We start from the raw sequence: 20,401 nt of genomic DNA on the forward strand, positions 1-20,401 counted from the left end.
TGGATAGACGCAAAACGTTACCGATAGTGGAATCAGTTACGTTACGTACGTATACCGCACCGATACTTTTATTATTATTATTCTTTTATTTCATATAAAACATCAAAAACATTAGACACCACCATGCCACAAGTTACCACTAGTGGCCAAAGGCCAGATTGTGGGTAACTTTTACATGCATGTACCTAGACCAATAAAAATATACAAAAATGAAACATACAAAATAATAAATTATACAAAAATGAGTGAAAATCAGGCGTTAAGCAGGCGGATAAAATAAGGGATTGGGCTGTTACTGAAACGGGCGGTTCTGGATGGTAATTGTGAAATGTTATTACTATTACGGAGCAACCTCCCATGACTTTCAAACCGTGTCACCGGTAAAAGATCAGCAGAATGAACAGTCTGAGATATTCCCTTGGCAAATTTGAGACTGTGAGCTATTCTCCTATCAGTAAGGGATGAGATGTTACAGACCTTTAGAGCTTTGTCATACGAACTAAAATCCCTTCCCAATATGGTACGGCATGCTCTGCGTTGGACAGATTCTATAGAGTTGCTAAGCGATTTGGTTAAGCCGGGGTGCCATACAACATCGGCATATTCAAGGAGGGGTCTAATATACCCACAGTAGACTTCACCAGTTACACAAAATATTGCTTCCAGAGTGGCTACTAAAGCGCTGTCACAGTTTCAGTACACTATAAATGTACCTATAATTAAATCGTATGTTATACGTAGGCCTACTCCCAAAGCCTTATTTTATTTCCACGCAAGACGTGGAAAACCTTCCCTTCCCTGTATCTCGTCGTGAAGACAGCTGTCCGAAAAGTGGCATTAATATCAATAAAAACAATATACTAGACCTATACCTTGTAGTTTATATACTTACATATTCTCGATTGATTTTGGTAGCTTTGGCAATTTACTCAGGAAATTACTATCAATAGAGCTGTAGAAATGACAGTAGAATTAAGCTATGTCTACACCATCAAACTAGTTCGCACAAAAAAGTGTGATGTGCCCAAGTATGGCAGTGATATGACATCATCGTGTCCATTATGGGCACATCACATTTTTTTGTCACACAAAGTTTGATAGTGTAGACAGAGGTTGACGAAGATTATCCTATCCCAGCTGCTTATGCTGTTATAATATAGATGCATAAACTACATTACAGCATCAGAATGAAATAACAGCATTTCAATTGTATTATAATATTTATATTATTGTATTGTAATTAAAAGTACTTGAATTTAGACAGACTTACAGTTGAGTAAGATTTTCCAGGCTGAGCAGTGCATCTTCTGGAATTGTTGTCAAATAATTATTAGATAAAATTCTGAAATATAATTATAAAGTTGGTTATAGTAAAGCTCTATAATCTTTGGGTATTGTGAAACAACCATAGATAGACGCTAAACGTTACCGTTACTGGCACCAGTTCTACGTACCGTATACCGATACTTCACCACTCCCACAAAATATTGTGAGTGGTAACTAAAGCTCTGTCTACACTATCAAACTTTATGTGACAAAAACATGTGATGTGCACAAATATTGACATGATGATGTCATAACACTACCATATTGGAGAATACAACATCACACTTTTTTTTTTCAAACTAGTTTGATAGAGTAGACAGAGCTTTAGCTAGGCCTAGAGAACAATTTGATACAATATTGTAGCCATTTTTTTTATCAGTGGATTTTATATATTCATTTGTGATTCCAAACCAGATGAACATTTACAATCATAAAACAATCTTAAATAAAATACATGAGGTATATTGTAGTAATATGAATTAACATCCGACCTACACACTTTCCGGATGCTCTAAGGAGAAAGATAATGTTATCGGAAATCATCTTCATGTTTTTTTTTTTCATTTCTCTTCCTTTTGCTATTTGATATTTTTTATATCATATAACAAACATACCATTAGTATAGGTTAACGTTAATCGTTAAAGCTTGGTTCTCACTAGCGACGCAACGTAACGCAATCTACGCAACGTAAGAAAATTCCCTTCCAATCATTGTGTTTGCCCCCGCCTGCGTGAAATCAAACCTGCGATTTTTACAGCACTAGTGTTGCGTCGTTAAACTTAGTTTATAGGCCTAAGCACGGTCAATTATAGTTCATCCATTTTCATGGCGAGTTTTTCGCTGGTTGAATGTGTATGAAATCATTAAAAAAAATAAATGTATTAAAGCTTGGTTCCTCACTAGGACGCAATGCAAAGACGTACGCGAAACGCAAGTTGACAGATCTCGACGCCGTTGGATAATCCCGTTATTGCGCATCATACGTCCTTGCATTGCGTTTGTGTGGAACACCAAGTTCAATATAACTTCTTACAATACACTAGTGTTGCCTGGAATCGGTTGTATCAACTCTGTCAGTTGCTTGCCTGTACAGTCGACAGTTCCTCCTCCTCCTCGACGTGAGCTGCAGCTACAAACGTCACATACATCAGTTTCTGAAACACACACGCTTACCAAAAAAACAATGAGACCGTACAATATGGAATCCATTTTATTTAAGCCAACACAAAACAATATCAGGCATAAAGGTTGTCTTTAATAAATACCATGTAACTGCTAGGCCTATATAGCGTGACAGCTCTCAATTCACTCAATCAAAAATTATGAAATGACAGACGCGAAGACGTAATTATTATAAGGAAATTCAAATCGATACCAGCTTTCGGTTTCTTTATTTGGCTGTTTCCCTTCAATTTTTTCGGTATCCACTAAAAATGGAATAACCCTGGACCTATATGTAGGTCCCTGGTATAACCATAAGCGGAGCAAACAATGTATGATTGTTGTAATTTAATAGGCCCAATAGGATGCACTCTGTTACGAGAATACCTAACATTTTTTTTCACCTTTTGTTTTGTCGTAAGAAAAAAAAACAGCAAAATGTATACAATTCTATAATACGGTATCTATAAATAAATAAACAAACAGAAAACAATTTTACGATCCATTATCTTCAATAATTTTGCATTAAATATATTTACGCATTCTGTTTTTTACAAATTCCAATCCTACGCGACAAGTGTGCGCTGAATATGCCTAGTCGCCTTTGTTGCTTGTATTTCTTAAGTTTTCTGTGTAATTCTACTAAAGACTACATGCCCTGTAATGCCCCAGGTAAGTTTGCCGAAACGAAGAATCTTAAATCAACAAAATCCAAAATAAGAAAAAAAATGAAATAAGAAACCTTAGTTTGTACGTTTATTAAAATAGACTTAACCGTATTGAAGACTTGTTAAATATTGTTAAATACAATGCATAAAGCTTGGTTCCCACTAGGACGCAACGCAAGGACGTAAGCGCAACGTTTAAAGCGTGGTTCCTACTAGAACGCAACGCAGTACTCACGCAAAGTGATGTATTGCGTAATCACAAGTGGGAACCGACGACGCAACAGCGCAGCAAAAATCGCAGGTTTGATTTCACGCAGGCGGGGGCAAACATAATTATTGGAAGGGCATTTTCTTACGTTGCGTAGGTTGCGTTACGTTGCGACGCTAGTGGGAACCAAACTTTAGTAACTTGACCAATCACAAGCGATGGATTATCCGAACTGTCACTTGTCATTGGTCAATTCGGTTGTGTTGCGTTTAAGTCCTTGCGTTGCGTCCTAGTGGGAACCAAGCTCAAGTGTCATTACGCATTTTACATTGTTATGAGTCAATCGGCTATTAATATAATAGTTTAAGCGTGGTTCCCACTAGCGACATTGTACATTGTTATGAGTCAATCGGCTATTAATATAATAGTTTAAGCGTGGTTCCCACTAGCGACGCAACGTATGGACGTAACGCAACGCAAGTGAATCACAAGCGATGGCTTATTCGCTTGTGATTTCTAACTGTCTATAACTTCGCTTGTCATTGGTTAAAACGCTTGCGTTACGTTTACGTCCTTGCGTTACGTTCTAGTGGGAACCAAGCTTTACTATTATCAATCCATTTTTACAAACTGAAATTACAAAATCATTAAATAACTTACAACTGAAACCATTGAACGTTTAAAATCTGTCATTGCTAGAATTGACGTTAAATTATCCATTTTTACACAGCGTTTTGACGCAATGCAACGACGTACTGTAGGAGGCGTAACACAAGCTAGTTGACCAATGACAAGTGACAGTTCTACTAATAATCTTTGGCTTGTGTTTGGTCAGATTACTCGCGTTATGCTTACGTCCTTGCGTTACGTCAAAGTGGTAACCAAACGTTACGTCCTAACGTTACGACCAAGCAACAGCACAGAATTTACAGGTGGTATTTTTGGAAACTTTAAAAATATTATATTCTAATACATTCAATAAAAACTACATCAGCGAATTAAAAAAAAACCCCTATAAAACATCTCTATGTTATGCCATATTACTGTACAAATATTAAAATTGGAAAAAAAACATATGTACATTAAAATATTACAGTATGATAGATGTTAATAATAATAATAATAATCTCTTAAGTACAAGATTTATTTGCTTTGCCCTACTCTGAATTAATTGTAATTATTACTAAATAAGTTCGTTTGAGAATACTTGCATAAAAAGTACTTCTCTGGTTGAACCCACGACTTCTAGAAATCTAGATCATTAGCCTGGAATTCACACCTCTAGACCACAAAGCTTGCGCTTAGATTCAAGCTCAAGCAGGGGGTACTGCACCAGCATGATGATGATTTAATAAACTACTTTGAAATAGCTCTGGGTCACAGAGTTAATATTCATTTTTTTACACCAAGTTTTTATTTCGTCACTTTAAGGCAGCTAACATTTAGCTGAGATATGTTTATCTCTTCCTAGCAAACATATAAAATAGCACCACGGAATGAAAGCTGCAGTAAAAATGAAGCTGCAGTACCATAACAGCTACATACAGTATCAAATGTAGCCTAACCAGCTGCTGTACAGCAGCTGTAGTACAATAGCAGCTGCAGTACAATAGCAGCTGCAGCATAATAGCAACTGCAGTACAGTAGGCCTACTTATGCAGTGCAATAGTAAATACACTACAATAGCAGCTGCACTCCAATAGCAGCTGCAGTACAGTAGGCCTACTATGCAGTAAAATAGTAGCTACAGTACAATAGCAGCTGCAGTACAATAGCAGCTACAGTACAATAGCAGCTACAGTACAATAGCAGCTACAGTACAATAGCAGCTGCAGTACAATAGCAGCTGCAGTACAACAGCAGCTACAGTACAATAGCAGATGCAGTACAATAGCAGCTACAGTACAATAGCAGCTACAGTACAATAGCAGCTACAGTACAATAGCAGCTGCAGTACAATAGCCGTTACAGTACAACAGCAGCTACAGTACAACAGCAGCTACAGTACAATAGCAGCTGCAGTACAATAGCAGCTGCAGTACAACAGCAGCTACAGTACAACAGCAGCTACAGTACAATATCAGCTACAGTACAATATCAGCTACAGTACAATAGCAGCTGCAGTACAATAATAACTGTCTCAGTTGCAGAGTATTCAGTTGCAGAGTATGTAACTTCAGGTTGTCAGTTGTATCTTAAAGCACAAGCAATCAATTTCCGCACACTCGCACTCCGGAGCATGACATGCGAAGTTGCACCCACCACACTGTATATAAATAAAATCGAAAAGAATAAGACAAAGCTCTAGGCTAGATAACACACAATTAACCAAACAACACAAGCATTGTTTAAATAAAGACATTAACATTAAATATTATTACAATATTTCCTATATTGTAGAGCAAATTAATTGTAGTAAAAATAATGTGTATATTAAAACGTGTACAAATGTCAAATAAGAGGTGAGTGCTGAGGTGGTTTTTGCATGAAAAAATAAGTAAGGTAAAACATCTTTACTTAATAAGAAAAACAAATTTGTGAATTTCGTGTGATACTTGAGTAAAAAATTTAAAAACAAAAGTTACAAGCACGCAATAAGGAAATATAAATGAGAGTGCAATTAAAATTAATCTGTAAATGTGAGAGTTTCACATTAAGAGCAAACACATCAAGATAAAAAGTAATTTTTATTATATAAGATAAATAACAAGATAAGCAATGCTATATGAAACAATACAAAAATATATCTAGAATAGAGAATGTGGGGTGGGGGGAGGGGAGGCAGTAGATAACAATTTACTTTGTGGTCAACAAGACAACAGTTGTGTATTGTCCAATTCATTTATTCAGGTGCTTTGTCAGACTTTATTCATTGACTTAGGCAATTGGTCAATAAAAGTCACATGACACAAGATACTATGAAGCAACTGAGTTAATAGATAGCTGAACATGCTCAGTAACTACTCAATATTGTGATAGCTTGCCATCACTACCCCCTATTTCGGAATTTACGTAGCAGCTGAAGCACAATTGGATAATTTCCATTTTTTAGTCTCTGCAATCGCTTTGTGCAAGACACCATAACAGAATAACGCTTTGATAAAAAAAAGCGCTTTGGATGTCATGAAATAACCCTATTGTTTTGCCAGCAGAATCCCACAGCCTACAATTTACATGCACAGTAGCAATATAAAACATTTTTTAGCAGAAAGTAAAGTAGATACAGACAATTAACCTTTACACAGAAACTTTGCAGTTAATAAGAAGAAAACAAAGAAAGTCAAATCAAATGTACTTTAATACTAAACAAAGACATAGCGGCATTCACAAAACAAAACAAGTATTTATGTCTTTAGTACTGACCAATACAAAATACTGTTATAAATTATTCAGTATTACAAGGTAAAAAAATGAAAATCACAACTCTTACAAAACGGACACCATTCGGCTGGAAAAAATGTCAAGTTTTGGGAAAGTCTAGTTTTAAATTGTATTTTAAATAGTAATAACAACAATTTGAGACTTTTAAAGTTTTTAGAAAATATTTTTACAAAATGTTAATTTTGGAGACTAGAGTTTGCAACTTTCAGGGAGTCCGATTTCTGTAGAGTTTAATATACAGTTGAAATAAGAGTTATATTCACAATCACAAAATAATAAATATAAAGAGAATTTGTAACCCCAAAAGCAAAAAAAAAAAAAGGGGGTGGGGCGGATCCAGCAGTGGACACAAAGAGCACTTTACCTAAGTGCCCAACCCAAAAAACTTCGCTTCTCCTACAAATAGAAATGTTAAAAATAAAACCAATTTAAGTGCAAAGAAACTCAGGAAGAAACTCAGGAAATACAAGTTTTCCGCATTTCATACGTGTCCTGGACAGGATCCACCCATATTATAAAGCAATACATTGTACAATAATATCAACAAAACTGAGTAAAATCTGCAGTGCTGGTTATTATGCAGAGGTTAGTAAAAGCAAAAACAAGTTTAAAGAAATAGTAGATTCTTGATTTAGGTTGCAATTACACAAATTTGGTTTGTTTTGAATCATACCTGATTTTGGTTCTCTTTGCTAAAATTGAATCTGTGAAAATTGGCATGAATATGGCACAATAATGAAATAATCCACAACAATTAATGAAATGTTTTTAATTTAATACTAAAATGATAAATGATAGCCATGGTTCTTTTATGCGCAACTGATAGACTAATGAACTATGGCTACCCTTATGATTATGGCATATAATGATGAAATCAAACTGAAATCATGTATGTTTCATATTGAAATGCCTGTTACAATTTCCTCTTAGCATGGTCTTTGTATAAAATATGTTTTTTCAAACTTTGGATTAATTTTCAAATTTATCATGTTTTTTTAAATTATTCGATGTCAGAATATGCTATCATCTACTCTACGCTAGGGAAGCCATCCGATTAAATGGTTTCTTTCCATGCAACTAATTTTTAAATAGGTAATTTAAATTATTAACAAGCATATCAGTTAAACATGGTGTTGCATGGTGATTTAATTAGCAAAAACAAATAGGATATTAGACCACCAGATAAACACTATAAACCATTATTTTAGCAATGTCTCTCAATTTATGGATAATATAAATAACATAGTGCCCTCTATTGTTGGGAGGTGAATGGCCATAGCTAATATTCATTGATTTGATTTCAATTTTCATTTTGTACTGTTTGGCAAAATTTTCACAGAAAAAAAAATCTCTGTAAAAGCAGAATCTCTAATTAACTGTTTTTATCCAATATATTAGATAGTATATCAAATTTGATTTTTTTTTTTTAAATACTTACATTGCAACCGGAATCTGGACCACAACATTCATCATTTTGACAAGAATCGCATGATAGACATCTTGTTAACGTGCAGCGCTATGAAATTTGGGTTAAAAACAGAAGCAGGTCAAAGGTCAAACCACAATGCACACAAGATAGAGGATAGAATAAAACTACAAAATATTACACAGTGATCAGAGAAACAAACACAATTAGTTTATGTGGTCATTTTCTATGTGGTCATTTCTATGTGGTCATTTTCTATGTGGTCATTTTCTATGTGGTCATTTTCTATGTGGTCATTTTAGATCCATGTTAAATTAAAGATAACTATATTACTCTTTAACTTGGAAAAAATTGTAACTGTACATTTTTAAAATATATTTTACAATTTCTCTGCAAATTGAAAATTAGTTTTCCCCACACATCAATCAAGCAATAACATTTATCCCTCACAAAAAAGATACCATTTCACAACTTTGACAATAAAAGAAGACATGTAACATTTTAACAATAGTAAAGTACTGGTGTTAATTAATAGTAATACCATAAATTGTCAGTCTTCTGTGACCTGTGACCTAAAATCAGTATATCTGAATTTGAGTTTGATAGTGTAAACAGAGCTTAATGAAATAAAACTTACATTTGATGGTGGTCCACAAACAGAATCTAAACAGCTCCTTCTATTTGGGTAAGCACAGCAATTACAGGACTCTGCAAGGCTAACCCAGCAGTCACAGCATTGAAATGACCCATCATCTTTACCACAAGGCGAACACTCTGTGCAGCTTCCTCTAGCCTAAGAAAATAATTGATTGAATTGAATATAATAAAAACATCAATAATCAATAATTTATTTAATTACATTATATATATATATATATTAGGAGCCGAGTGGTTTAGGACACTTGACCATCATACAGTTCCAGCTATTTGTTTTGAAATACTTACAACGATAAATTGCCTTAGCACTAAAAGAGCTGCTATTACAACCATGTAGGCACCAATGGCTATTACAAGAATAACAGACACCGGAAGCTGGGTACTATTTGATGGACTTGATGTAGGATTCTGAAATTAAAATAAATTAAATAAATATGATATGATTGACATGGTTTTTTAACATTTTTTAAATAAAATTCGTTGAAATGTTATACTTTTTAATAAATGTTTGCCTTTTAATATATTAATAAAAGACATTATACATTGTCTAGACTAGGCCTAGGCCTAGGTACTATAGTAGCAGTAGATTCTATGACTACAGTAGCTTCTAGGCTAGGCCTATCGTCGTCCCGAAACGTCCATCTGATTGTATCTGTAATGAGTCTGTAACTAGGCCTAGACTGTATCTAGGCCTGGCCTAGGCCTAAGGCTAGATATAAGGATATAAGACTAAAGAGGTCTACTAAGTGCTTTACTAATTATGAATTACATTATTATTGCTTACCGATGCATCCGCCATTTGTATGTATTGATACCTTTATGTGGTCTAGGTCTTGAACGTTTTGATTTTCATCATAAAAACAGTATTTTTAAACGAAGAATTCAACTTGCAAAAAACGTTGTTGGTAGTTGTTTATGACGACGACGGTGGTGGCGCTGTTCTAAAAAATATGGAACGTCGTTCTCGCCGGTGAAAATAATAAATTGCGGTTTGTTCGTCACAAAGGAAAAGTCATATACTGTAGTCAACTTTCCAAAACTAGGCACATTTCGACTGGCCCCAAAATACCCTTTTTTCAGAATGGATTTCAAATATTGTTTTTTAAATTAAACTTTTTATCAGAGATTTCAATTATGGTAGAGGGGCAATAATCCTTCAATGAAAGTTTAAATTCTATTTTTCCTGTTTTAAACTTTCTCTTGAAGGGCTGCTTTCCATATCATTTGATTATAAAGACAATGGATGTTTGTTGCATATCTGTTTACCATTTAATGTTGAAGATCACGAACGATGCGTCACTGTCCTTACAAAACATATTGGCCTACTTTCCATTAATATCTTTACATAGCAAACATCGTAAACTATTGAAATAACCAAAGCTGACTCAATTACAAGCAATGCGGCAAGAAGGCCACTTTGTAGTTTATGAGACGTGTGTTTACTTAGCTATATTCCTGTAATAACTATAAATTGTCTTAAGTCAACACTGTTGAAATCCCATCAAGTTAGATTGGCCGGTGTTGGACATGACGTTAAAGACTAATTTTTTCGGAAATGTTGTTGAAACTATGTAGGCCTAGGCCCATGCATTCCAACAAGGTAGCCCCAACATTACAATGTAGTGCAGCTATCGGCCTATAGATTCTTCTTGGTTGTTCAGTGAGATCAATACTTGAAAGATATGCCCATCTCTTTATTCATTGCGGTTAAAATGCTTAATTTTACATTTAAGACTATCACCCTTGCTTGGGGGAATTATTCACCGTGTGTCACGTGCAACTGTTATAGACATTACCTATTATTCGGCCCTATGAACATTAAACCAGGAGACAGTGAATTTAAAAGGAAAGTTTGTTTAATTAAATGTATTGTGAGTAATGTATTTGCATTTATTTACAATAAAGATAAATTTTCTCCTATATATGATCTATGTTCTTAGATGCATATTCCCTGTTTGTACATGGTTTTATTAAAAAAACTAATTGACATACTGACCGGGTTCGTAGCCGAGCCTACTTATTCATAGGCTATGGATCGTATAACAAAAGTTTCTAGATTTTGCCATTTAGACATAAAATCACAGTCACCATAACAATTATGAAATGCTTAGACTAGTAGTTACATTGCTACAGTACAACAAATCCGCCATTATGTGAAAATTGTATTTTTGTCCAACGATTATGATTATCGGCTAATGTGTGGGAACCACTTAAACTAAAGAACGATGTGATTGATAAGAATGTACACGCGAACATGATTGGTCAATAACATGTTTGCTTTTTTTGCCAATGGCCTACTGAACGACCAAGATAGATTGACATCTTAACATGTTGTTCTGATCTCATCAAGCGTTGCCCATGTCTGCTGCCTAATCAAATAAATAAGACAACATCGCACGGTTCAGAGTTAGTTGTTAACGCGCGAGAGGGGTTCGTTCATTTTAGAGCAGACAATATTTTCAACAACCAACCGTCAACCGACTATTCACTCGTCAGCCGATAGTGGAAATAATAGTTTGTCGGAATTGATGAGAAGAACTATTTAGTTTTCTAAATGAAGCGTGGACCATTTTCATACCACCACTGGAAAAGATAATCGGTCGTGTTAAGTTATGTCAGAGGACGACATTGATATTTTGTGAATTGAAAGATAGTTTAGGCCTACAATATTTGATATTTGTGAATGAGTTGAAGCAGGTTCCAGTCTCAAAATATATTTAACAGTTAAGAGTTTTAAAAGCTGACTGGTGTTCGTGACGTAGAGGGTGAATTCGAGTTTAATTATTATCAAACCAAGTTTAATATTTTTTTATACCAAACGCAATCGTGTAAAAAAGTTCAGAATGAATAATTTACTTTTAATTTTAGTACCTTTTCTTGGTTTGTTTGTAAAAGTTGACGCATTTTGTTCAGGAGCTAATTCTGATGGTAGCGATCTTTGTTGCGACGGGGCGGTTTTAAACTGCACGGCAGAAGGATATCAAATCGACTCGACATCTTACGGAATCTGTTATTGCGATTCTCACTGTATTAGTACAAAGGACTGCTGCGTGGACTACGATAGGACATGCAAACAACGTAAGTAAAAATTGAATGTTTGTGTGAACAAAACGGGTTCAAAAGTTGTCTTTAAATGGGGGAAACATTTCTTGGTGTGCTTCTTTTAAACATTATAAAAAATATTATGTTCTATTCTGTAATTTCACTAAAGGCCAATTTACACAGACGAGCGGTAACTGTAATAATAATATAGAATCTATGTTATTCCTTATGATCATTTACGTGGAGCGGATGGGTGGTTTCCGCTCACGTGAGACAAGCTACGCTGTTTTCCGCTTACCGTTACCGTCTGTGAAAATTGGCCAATATAGGCCTATACGTTTCGATTTGATGAAAAGTGACTGTTATATAAATGAATACTATAAATGAATATGATAACGATAACAATATTCTTTTAATATCCTGGTGCTATCTCTTATTATTAACACCCACTGCCACACCCCTATCCAAATTACCGCAAATGTGGGAATCGAATCTCACCTCCAAAAAAGAGGTATTTTACTGTGTTATTCCACCATCCGTTTCATTACTTATTCTGATTAAACTGAAGTATTGACTCACATATGATTGTTAAAACCAAGTCAAACGGGTTGTTTGTGTTTCATCGCACTCCGTTAGTTTATTACGGTAACTTCAAACAGTGTTACCAGTGGTTTTACACACAATTAAACCGAACATAATTTTCCGATAGCACTTTCAGCATCGGTAATAATAATGGTGGTATAGCAACGCTTATTATAGGCATTGGTGTACTTATTCAATATCAGTTAGTACTCGTTTGACAGCGGCGCTCAGTGGTAACATTGGATATCAGCACTTATTCGGCATGGTGTAGTACTTATTCACTTATTCAATAATATCATCAATACATTATGTCGCTTATAATATTGTGGGATAGCAGTTGGTAATGGTGCACTTATTCAACATCGGTACTTATTTGTTGACAGCGGCGCTCAGCGGTAACACATCATATTAGAATATTAGCACTTATTCAGCATAGTGTATAGTACCAATACTTATTCAATATCGGTACTTATTTGTTGACAGCGGCGCTCAGCGGTAACACATCATATTAGAATATTAGCACTTATTCAGCATAGTGTATAGTACCAGTACTTATTCAATATCGGTATTTATTTGTTGACAGCGGCGCTTAGCGGTAACACATCATATTAGAATATTAGCACTTATTCAGCATAGTGTATAGTACCAGTACTTATTCAATATCGGTATTTATTTGTTGACAGCGGCGCTTAGCGGTAACACATCATATTAGAATATTAGCACTTATTCAGCATAGTGTATAGTACCAGTACTTATTCAATATCGGTATTTATTTGTTGACAGCGGCGCTTAGCGGTAACACATCATATTAGAATATTAGCACTTATTCAGCATAGTGTATAGTACCAGTACTTATTCAATATCGGTACTTATTTGTTGACAGCGGCGCTCAGTGGTAACACATCATATTAGAATATTAGCACTTATTCAGCATAGTGTATAGTACCAGTACTTATTCAATATCGTTAAGACATTATGTCGCTCATATTGTAGAATAGCGGTATTTGATAATGGTGTACTTATTCAATATCGGTAGGCCTACTTATTTGACAAAACCGGCGCTCAGCGGTAATACATTATATGTTGCTTATTGGGATATCAACATTTATTTAGTAATGGTGGGCTTATCCAATATCGGTACTTATTTGACAGCGGCGCTCAGCAGAAATACATTATGCTGCTTATTGGCATCAACACTTATTTAGTAACGGTGTACTTATTCGATATTGATACTTATTCGGCAGTGTATTGGATACCCTAATGAACTTATTCAGCGTCGACGCGCGCTTTATAGAACTTTACGGTCCAAAGATTATTCATTTTGGTGCAGAATCATTCAATAGTGCACAAGACATAATTAATGCTGATTTAAACTTGTAAATTAAAATATTATGTTCAGATTATAAGCTGTGACTAATTTATACAATTCAAAGTGTATACCATTGCTTGTTTCCAAAGTAATTGAAAATGATACCATAATGGCGACAATGTCGACATCATGTCGACACATTCAGCAAATGTTAATGGAATCACATTCAGCAATAATCTGAATAAATTCCACCAACTTGAAATGCGGTAAACAAAATGTTGGTCGTTTCAACAATTATGATAAAGTAAAAGTCACTCAGACATTTTTATATCTCCCAATGGCAGCGTCCTGGTTAAGTAAGGGTGGTGAATGCCAAGCAATCATGGATTTGGGGAGAACGAGAGGGTGCATGAGAAAAGCAGTATGTTTTTTCTTCGAGCACACATCCAATGATTATCGTCCTAAAAAAACAAATTATAGATTCCTCACTGAAGATACACCAATGTATTTGGCCTACAATCTCAAAAAACCAAAATGTTCAATGAATTAGAAATCCAACACCATGACTAAAATACTTAATTTAGATTTAAATGCGTGAAAATAAAGTAATTTTAAATGCGTGAAAATAAAGTAATTTTAAAAGCGTGACATTTCCGTGTATGTTGAAGCGTAGTACCGAAATTCACATTCCGAAGCGAAGACTGACGTGATACCGTAGAGTGCTTTTTAAGTACCGCTCAATTATCCCAACACCTCTAAGTGTGAAAAAACGCAATGTTCTGTCAGTTTGTTTAATAGCACATTTCTCATTCTTTATTCGAAACGCTTCCAAAAATGAAGAACAGGAGAACAAAAAAAAACATTTAAAACAATGTTATGCTGGAAAGTTATTGAAAATTAAGCCTACTACAATAAGTTATGTCTATTTCTACAGTAAAGCTCTGTCCACACTATCAAACTAGTTTGACAAATATGTGTGATGTGCCTAAATATGGTAGTGATATGGCCAAATATGGTAGCGATATGACATCATGTCCATACATGGGCACATCACATTATTTTTTTCATATAAAGTTTGATAGTACAGTACAACAAAAAAGTTCGAAATGAGTTTTCCGTTAAAGTGACCCAACCTATCACAAAGTTCATTGCAGCCAGATGTTACTATTATTAATTAGATCAAATGAAAATTGTTTTCATAATAAAATTCCTGTCATGTGGGCAATATTTCCGTTCCCAGCCTGTGTTTGCATTTCTTGTATTTGCCGATATATTTTTGTCAGTAAGGAAGTTTGCATAACGATTGACCTTTGACTCACCGCGTGCTCGTCTTTTCATAAAAGTGCCATCGATTGTTGTAACCATGTTTAATCAAATAATTAACAGTAAAATCATCTAAGGATATGCCAATCAAAAAGTTGATGGAAGTTTTAAAAAGGACGAAGTTAATGCCGGTGGCATTGGTACTGTTCGAGGAGAGAGCTGTCTGCAGTTGTTATTGGCAGTTTTTCTATCGATATAAATATAGGCCTACCAACCGTTATTTGGTAATCCGTATTATTGAGAGTGGGTGGGGTAGGTTTGGAACATCAAGCCCGGTCGATAATTTTTAACTGCTATTAATCATTTACGCTTGGTTCCCACTAGGACGCAACGCAAGGATGTAAACGTAAACGCAACGCAAGCGTGTTGACCAATGACAATTAGCTAGCGACAGTTCGAATAGCTTGTGATTGGTCAACTCACTTACGTTGCGTTACGTCCTTGTGTTGCGCGTCTAGTGGGAACCAAGCATTAGTTACGAATTAGAGTACGTTTAATAACACTTTAACCAACAAAATTTAGTTTGATTCTTCTGCCAAAAAAGCCAGATAATCTGAGTCAATCACAAGCGATGAATTATCCGAACTATCTGTCGCTTAAGCTTGATTCCCACTTGATACGCAACCTACGCAACGTAAGAAAATGCCTTCCAATCACTGTGTTTGCCCCCGCCTGCGTGAAATCAAACCTGTGTTGTTTGCAGCACTGTTGCGTCGTCGGTTCCCACTTGTGATTACGTAATACAGCACTTTGCGTCGATACGTCGTTGCGTTGCGTTCTAGTGGGAACCACGCTTTAATGTCATTGGTCAACTCGTTTACGCCGCGCTTACGTCTCCGCGCTTACGTCTTTGCGTTTACGTCTTTGCGTTTACGTCTTTGCGTTACGTCCTAGTGCAAACTAAGCTTAAAGCTTGTGTTGCTTTTAAGGGTCTTTACAAAACTTCTCATTCTTCTTTCGCTTAAAAAAATCACTTAATTTTCTTATACAGCACAAGATTGTGTGGTGAATGATTGGAGTCACTGGAGTGGTTGCAATGCTCAATGTGGTATCGGGCATGCAGTCCGGCTACGTTACGTCGAAATTGAGGCTGAAGAAGGGGGTAAGCCTTGTCCTGAAACAATTCAGAAACGGGCCTGTATGAGTTTGTATTGTGATGATGAACCCAAGAAAAAGAAAAAATTAAGTGAGTATAACAATTATTTTATTGTATAACATGAACATTTGACCAGTTCAACTGACATATAACCGATTTTTGCTTTGTATATTATAGATGCAGCACACATATTACCATATCACTACCGTAAAGGACGTATCAATCCAAAATGGAACGCAATTACTAATCTAATTGGTATCGACGAACCAAAGTAAGTAATAGTATATACTTTTGGAACTTGCCTTTTGAATTTAATGATGAAATGATGATCACGGGGATTTATATTTTACGATGACGATGGTATTGTTCATAATAGTGTCGGTCGTTATTCGAAAGCTTTCGTTTCGGGACCGTGTAGACAAGAAGGGGAGCAGGGACGGCTGTGTAGCGTCGGTGACAGTTTCCAGACAGTGGCGTAACGCGCGAGGCCCCTGGTTTAGGAACAGTAAAGCTTGGTTCCCACTAGAAGAACGTAACGCAAGGACGTAAACGCAACGCAAGCGGGTTAACCAATGACAAGCGAAGTTATAGACAGTTAGCAATCACAAGCGAATAAGCCATCGCTTTTGATTGGTAAATTCACTTGCGTTGCGTCGCTAGTGGGAACCACGCTTAAGTGGCCCTCCAACGCTGGAGGCCTCGGGCGTTTTTAGCCTTCGACATATATTTTAATGCCGGGTTTTTCCTTTGGGCACTGCCCAGGGGTCCCATAAGCTCCGGGCGCCTGGGTTTAGCCAGTGAGCGCTCATGGCCGTTACGCCACTTTGTTCCGTCCTGAAATATATCGGAAAAAAAAACCTCCACGAAGATGGTTCAAAAGTACAAACATCAAAACAAATTAATTGATTCCAGCTGCTGAACAACATACTCATCTTTATGGAATGGGAGGATGCCATTATGGTCCGAAAACTGATCATGAAAATGAGGAACAGTTCTTCAAATGAATTTGAATTCCTTTCCACTACATACACGTATTTTATGTTTTAAATTATTAAATTAAAATTATGAAAAGTTCACCTCTTTTGTAGTTGTTTGAAACTTTTTAAACGAATTAGATTATACAAATTTACATTGTTCTTATAATTCGTAATTATAAATTTGGATTTATTTAAACTTTTTCGTCACGCCATCCCATCGGTCGATAAAAAATGACACTACCGATATGAAATAGGCAAAAACAAAACTCTATCAAACAAAATTAATTTGTAATGCGTTTCGGTCGCGTATCTACCAATCTCAGCAGATGAGCGTTGCAATCACTTAAAAGCTCTGTCTACGCTATCAAACTTTATGTAACAAAAATTTTCATGTCCCCATATATGGACATGATAATGTTATATCACTACCATACTTGGGTATATCACTACCATACTTGGACACATCACACTTTTTTGTCAAACTAGTTTGATAGTGTAGACAGAGCTTTAGATACTTTAATGCCTTGGCTATCTATATGCTGATGAGTTGCGTTTTCACTTTTTAATAAGATTTCTGACGTCGTAATTTTTTCTCAGAACTGTTAGTTACCGTATGCATGTCATTCATTTTTTCACGAAATGTAAAATGCTATGTCTATCACTTAAGGCATATAACCTCGGTATGATTTAACTTCTTTATCATATTGCATACCGATTAAGAATCACTTTACAAGTAAATCTGGAAGTAATTTTCAATATCAATTATGTTTTTGTCCGATTCACCCAGCCCGATCACTCGTCGCTCAACTTACTCCAGGTAATCATTACGTTCTCTCGGTTTAGAATTACGGTGGTTAAATGAAAGTATGAATATATCAACACCTAGGATATCATCGTATTAAATAAATAAACGAATGATGGATATTAGGTAGGCCTATACACTTTAATCGTTGTCGTTATGAGGTCAGGAGTTATCCGAAAAACATCGTTCGGCACTTAAACTTACGACACTGGTGAACAGAATTGAATGATTGTCAAAAGAAATTGAAATTGAAATTATCCCCCTCACCCCACCGGCCACACCCGGCTATCCCCTCTCTCCACTCTACACTAGTCTATCATATAGGCCTACCTATAAATTCGTTCATTACTGTATACTACTAAATCTAGTAATATGACATTTCATCGTGTTTTAGATACAGCTCATACTGTGTAACATTCACCATTCAAAAGGTTAATAAAGGATGCCGAAATCAGGTTAGCACCAAGTGGACTGACGTCATAACAAAAGGTACCTATATTGCCAATTTTTAAAAATACATACCTATATTAGGAAGATGCATAGTGTTTCAGCTAGACTTTGTAGATGTGATATATGGAACGTTTCGTACATACGAGAAGACACACGTTTATGCAAATTATGTACCGTATTCAAGAAATGAAATGCTTAAGCTTGGTTCCCACGAGAACGTAACACAAGGACGTAAACGCAACGCAAGCGTTTTAACCAATGACAATCGAAGTTATAGACAGTTAAGCTTGGTTCCCACTAGAACGTAACGCAAGGGACGTAAAGGCAACGCAAGCGTTTTAACCAAGGACAAGCAAAGTTATAGACAGTTAGCAATCACAAGCGAATAAGCCATCGCTTGTGATTGGTCAATTCACTTGCGGTGCGTTACGTCCTTGTGTTGCGTCGCTAGTGGGAACCACGCTTTAGCATTTATGTAACAAGAATGACGCATTTTTATCTCCTGCATAAAAGCATACAATTTTATTTTTACTGGTCCAACGATAAATTCCAGGTCTTCTAAAGCTCTGTCTACACTATCAAACTTCATGTGACAAAATAATGTGGTGTGCCCATATGTACACGATGATGTCATATCACTACCATATTTGTGCACATCACACTTTTTTTGTCGTCTAACTAGTTTGATAGTGGAGACAGAGTTTCAGATTTTTTATAGTTTATTTCTTTTCCTTCTGAGAGAGAAGCAGTGTATACAAAGTCATATTTCAAACTAATTCCATAGTTTCTGCTGTATTGTAGGTACAGAGCTATGTGTGCAGTGTGAAGAACCAGCCATGAAAGACGATGGTCTGTGTAGGGGAGATGGAGTACAGGGGGAGAGGACAAGATGGACGGCCATTGATTCCCCTGGTTGTAGAGGACGCTGGATACGAAAGAATATTGAACAACCCTGTACATGTAACACGGGCAGCGATTTTATTTTTGTCTAGGCCTGGAGAAAATATTAATTTTGTTAAGTTGTAATTTGTGTCATCTGTTCACCCCGGAGTGTGCCTACCATACCGCCATCAAAGTGCGGAATTCAGCTGCAATGATATTACGAATCTCGTATCTCAATCATAAGTCCCTGTTTCTTACACTAAAGCGTGGTTCCCACTAGCGACGCAACGCAAGGACGTAACGCAACGCAAGAGAATTGACCAATCACAAGCGATGCTGTCTATAACTTCGCTTGTCATTGGTTAAAACGCTTGCGTTGCGTTTACGTCCTTGCGTTACGTTCTAGTGGGAACCAAGCTTTAGACGCAACACAAGGACGTAAAGGAAACGAGATTTGACCAATCACAGGCGATGGATTATTCGAACAGTCGGTTGTCATTGTTCAACTTGTTTGTGTTGCGTTTACGCCCAAGCGTTGCGTCTTTAGTGGGAACCAAGCTTACGTGACAGGGATAGATAATGTGTTTTTATTCCACACGATCATAAAAATGTTTTTTTTTACCGAATTAACCTAATCGTAAGTGACGTACTTTAAAGTGCTGTGTGCGCTGCACGTGTTTTATCACAACGACAAGCACTAATATATAATCTTAATAAAAAGTATCTCGTAAAATGAATGTTTATTATAAAGATATGATATAAAATACGGTTTCGCTTATTGATGCAAATGCATGATTCGGTGTCAATCTGGTTAAAGGAACATGTATGAGTACGTAGTAACGTAATTATGATATACAATTATAACGTTTGATTTATACAGTATTTAGGCCCTATGTGCATTTTCTGTATGAATATTTTATAAGCATTATTTATATTTAGCTGTAGAGTTTGGTAATATTTAAATTAAATACTGTTTAGTTTATTTAGAGACGTGTAACCGATTGTATTGTATACTGCAATAAAATAATTTTAATGATAAAAAAAAAGAAATCGTACATGATACAATGTAGGCTGAACAAAGTAATACTAACTTGCCCGGATCAATTTAAA

General features: G+C 35.8%; 2 protein-coding genes across 3 annotated transcripts; one reads left to right on the top strand and one right to left on the bottom strand.

The window, feature by feature from the left end:
- Nucleotides 1-5,415: 5,415 nt before the first annotated feature.
- Nucleotides 5,416-9,743, bottom strand: LOC140044618 (uncharacterized). 2 transcript variants are annotated; one of them, XM_072089205.1, is made up of 6 exons: nt 9,613-9,743; nt 9,117-9,236; nt 8,809-8,964; nt 8,184-8,261; nt 7,419-7,449; nt 5,416-5,630 (listed from the first exon to the last, which is right to left on the bottom strand). In XM_072089205.1, exons 1-5 carry the CDS (start codon nt 9,625-9,627, stop codon nt 7,438-7,440), a joined length of 381 nt encoding a protein of 126 aa, XP_071945306.1. In that variant the 5' UTR covers nt 9,628-9,743; the 3' UTR covers nt 5,416-5,630; nt 7,419-7,437. The 2 variants fall into 2 exon arrangements, with proteins under 2 accessions (XP_071945306.1, XP_071945305.1); XM_072089204.1 differs by lacking the exon at nt 7,419-7,449.
- Nucleotides 9,744-11,254: 1,511 nt separating this feature from the next.
- LOC140044620 (somatomedin-B and thrombospondin type-1 domain-containing protein-like) lies at nt 11,255-19,600 on the top strand. Its single transcript, XM_072089207.1, has 5 exons — nt 11,255-11,906; nt 16,076-16,270; nt 16,358-16,451; nt 18,354-18,448; nt 19,211-19,600. Exons 1-5 carry the CDS (start codon nt 11,672-11,674, stop codon nt 19,399-19,401), a joined length of 810 nt encoding a protein of 269 aa, XP_071945308.1. The 5' UTR covers nt 11,255-11,671; the 3' UTR covers nt 19,402-19,600.
- Nucleotides 19,601-20,401: the final 801 nt, after the last annotated feature.

The sequence above is a fragment of the Antedon mediterranea genome, chromosome 3 (assembly GCF_964355755.1).
Source record: "Antedon mediterranea chromosome 3, ecAntMedi1.1, whole genome shotgun sequence".
Lineage (NCBI taxonomy): Eukaryota > Metazoa > Echinodermata > Crinoidea > Comatulida > Antedonidae > Antedon > Antedon mediterranea.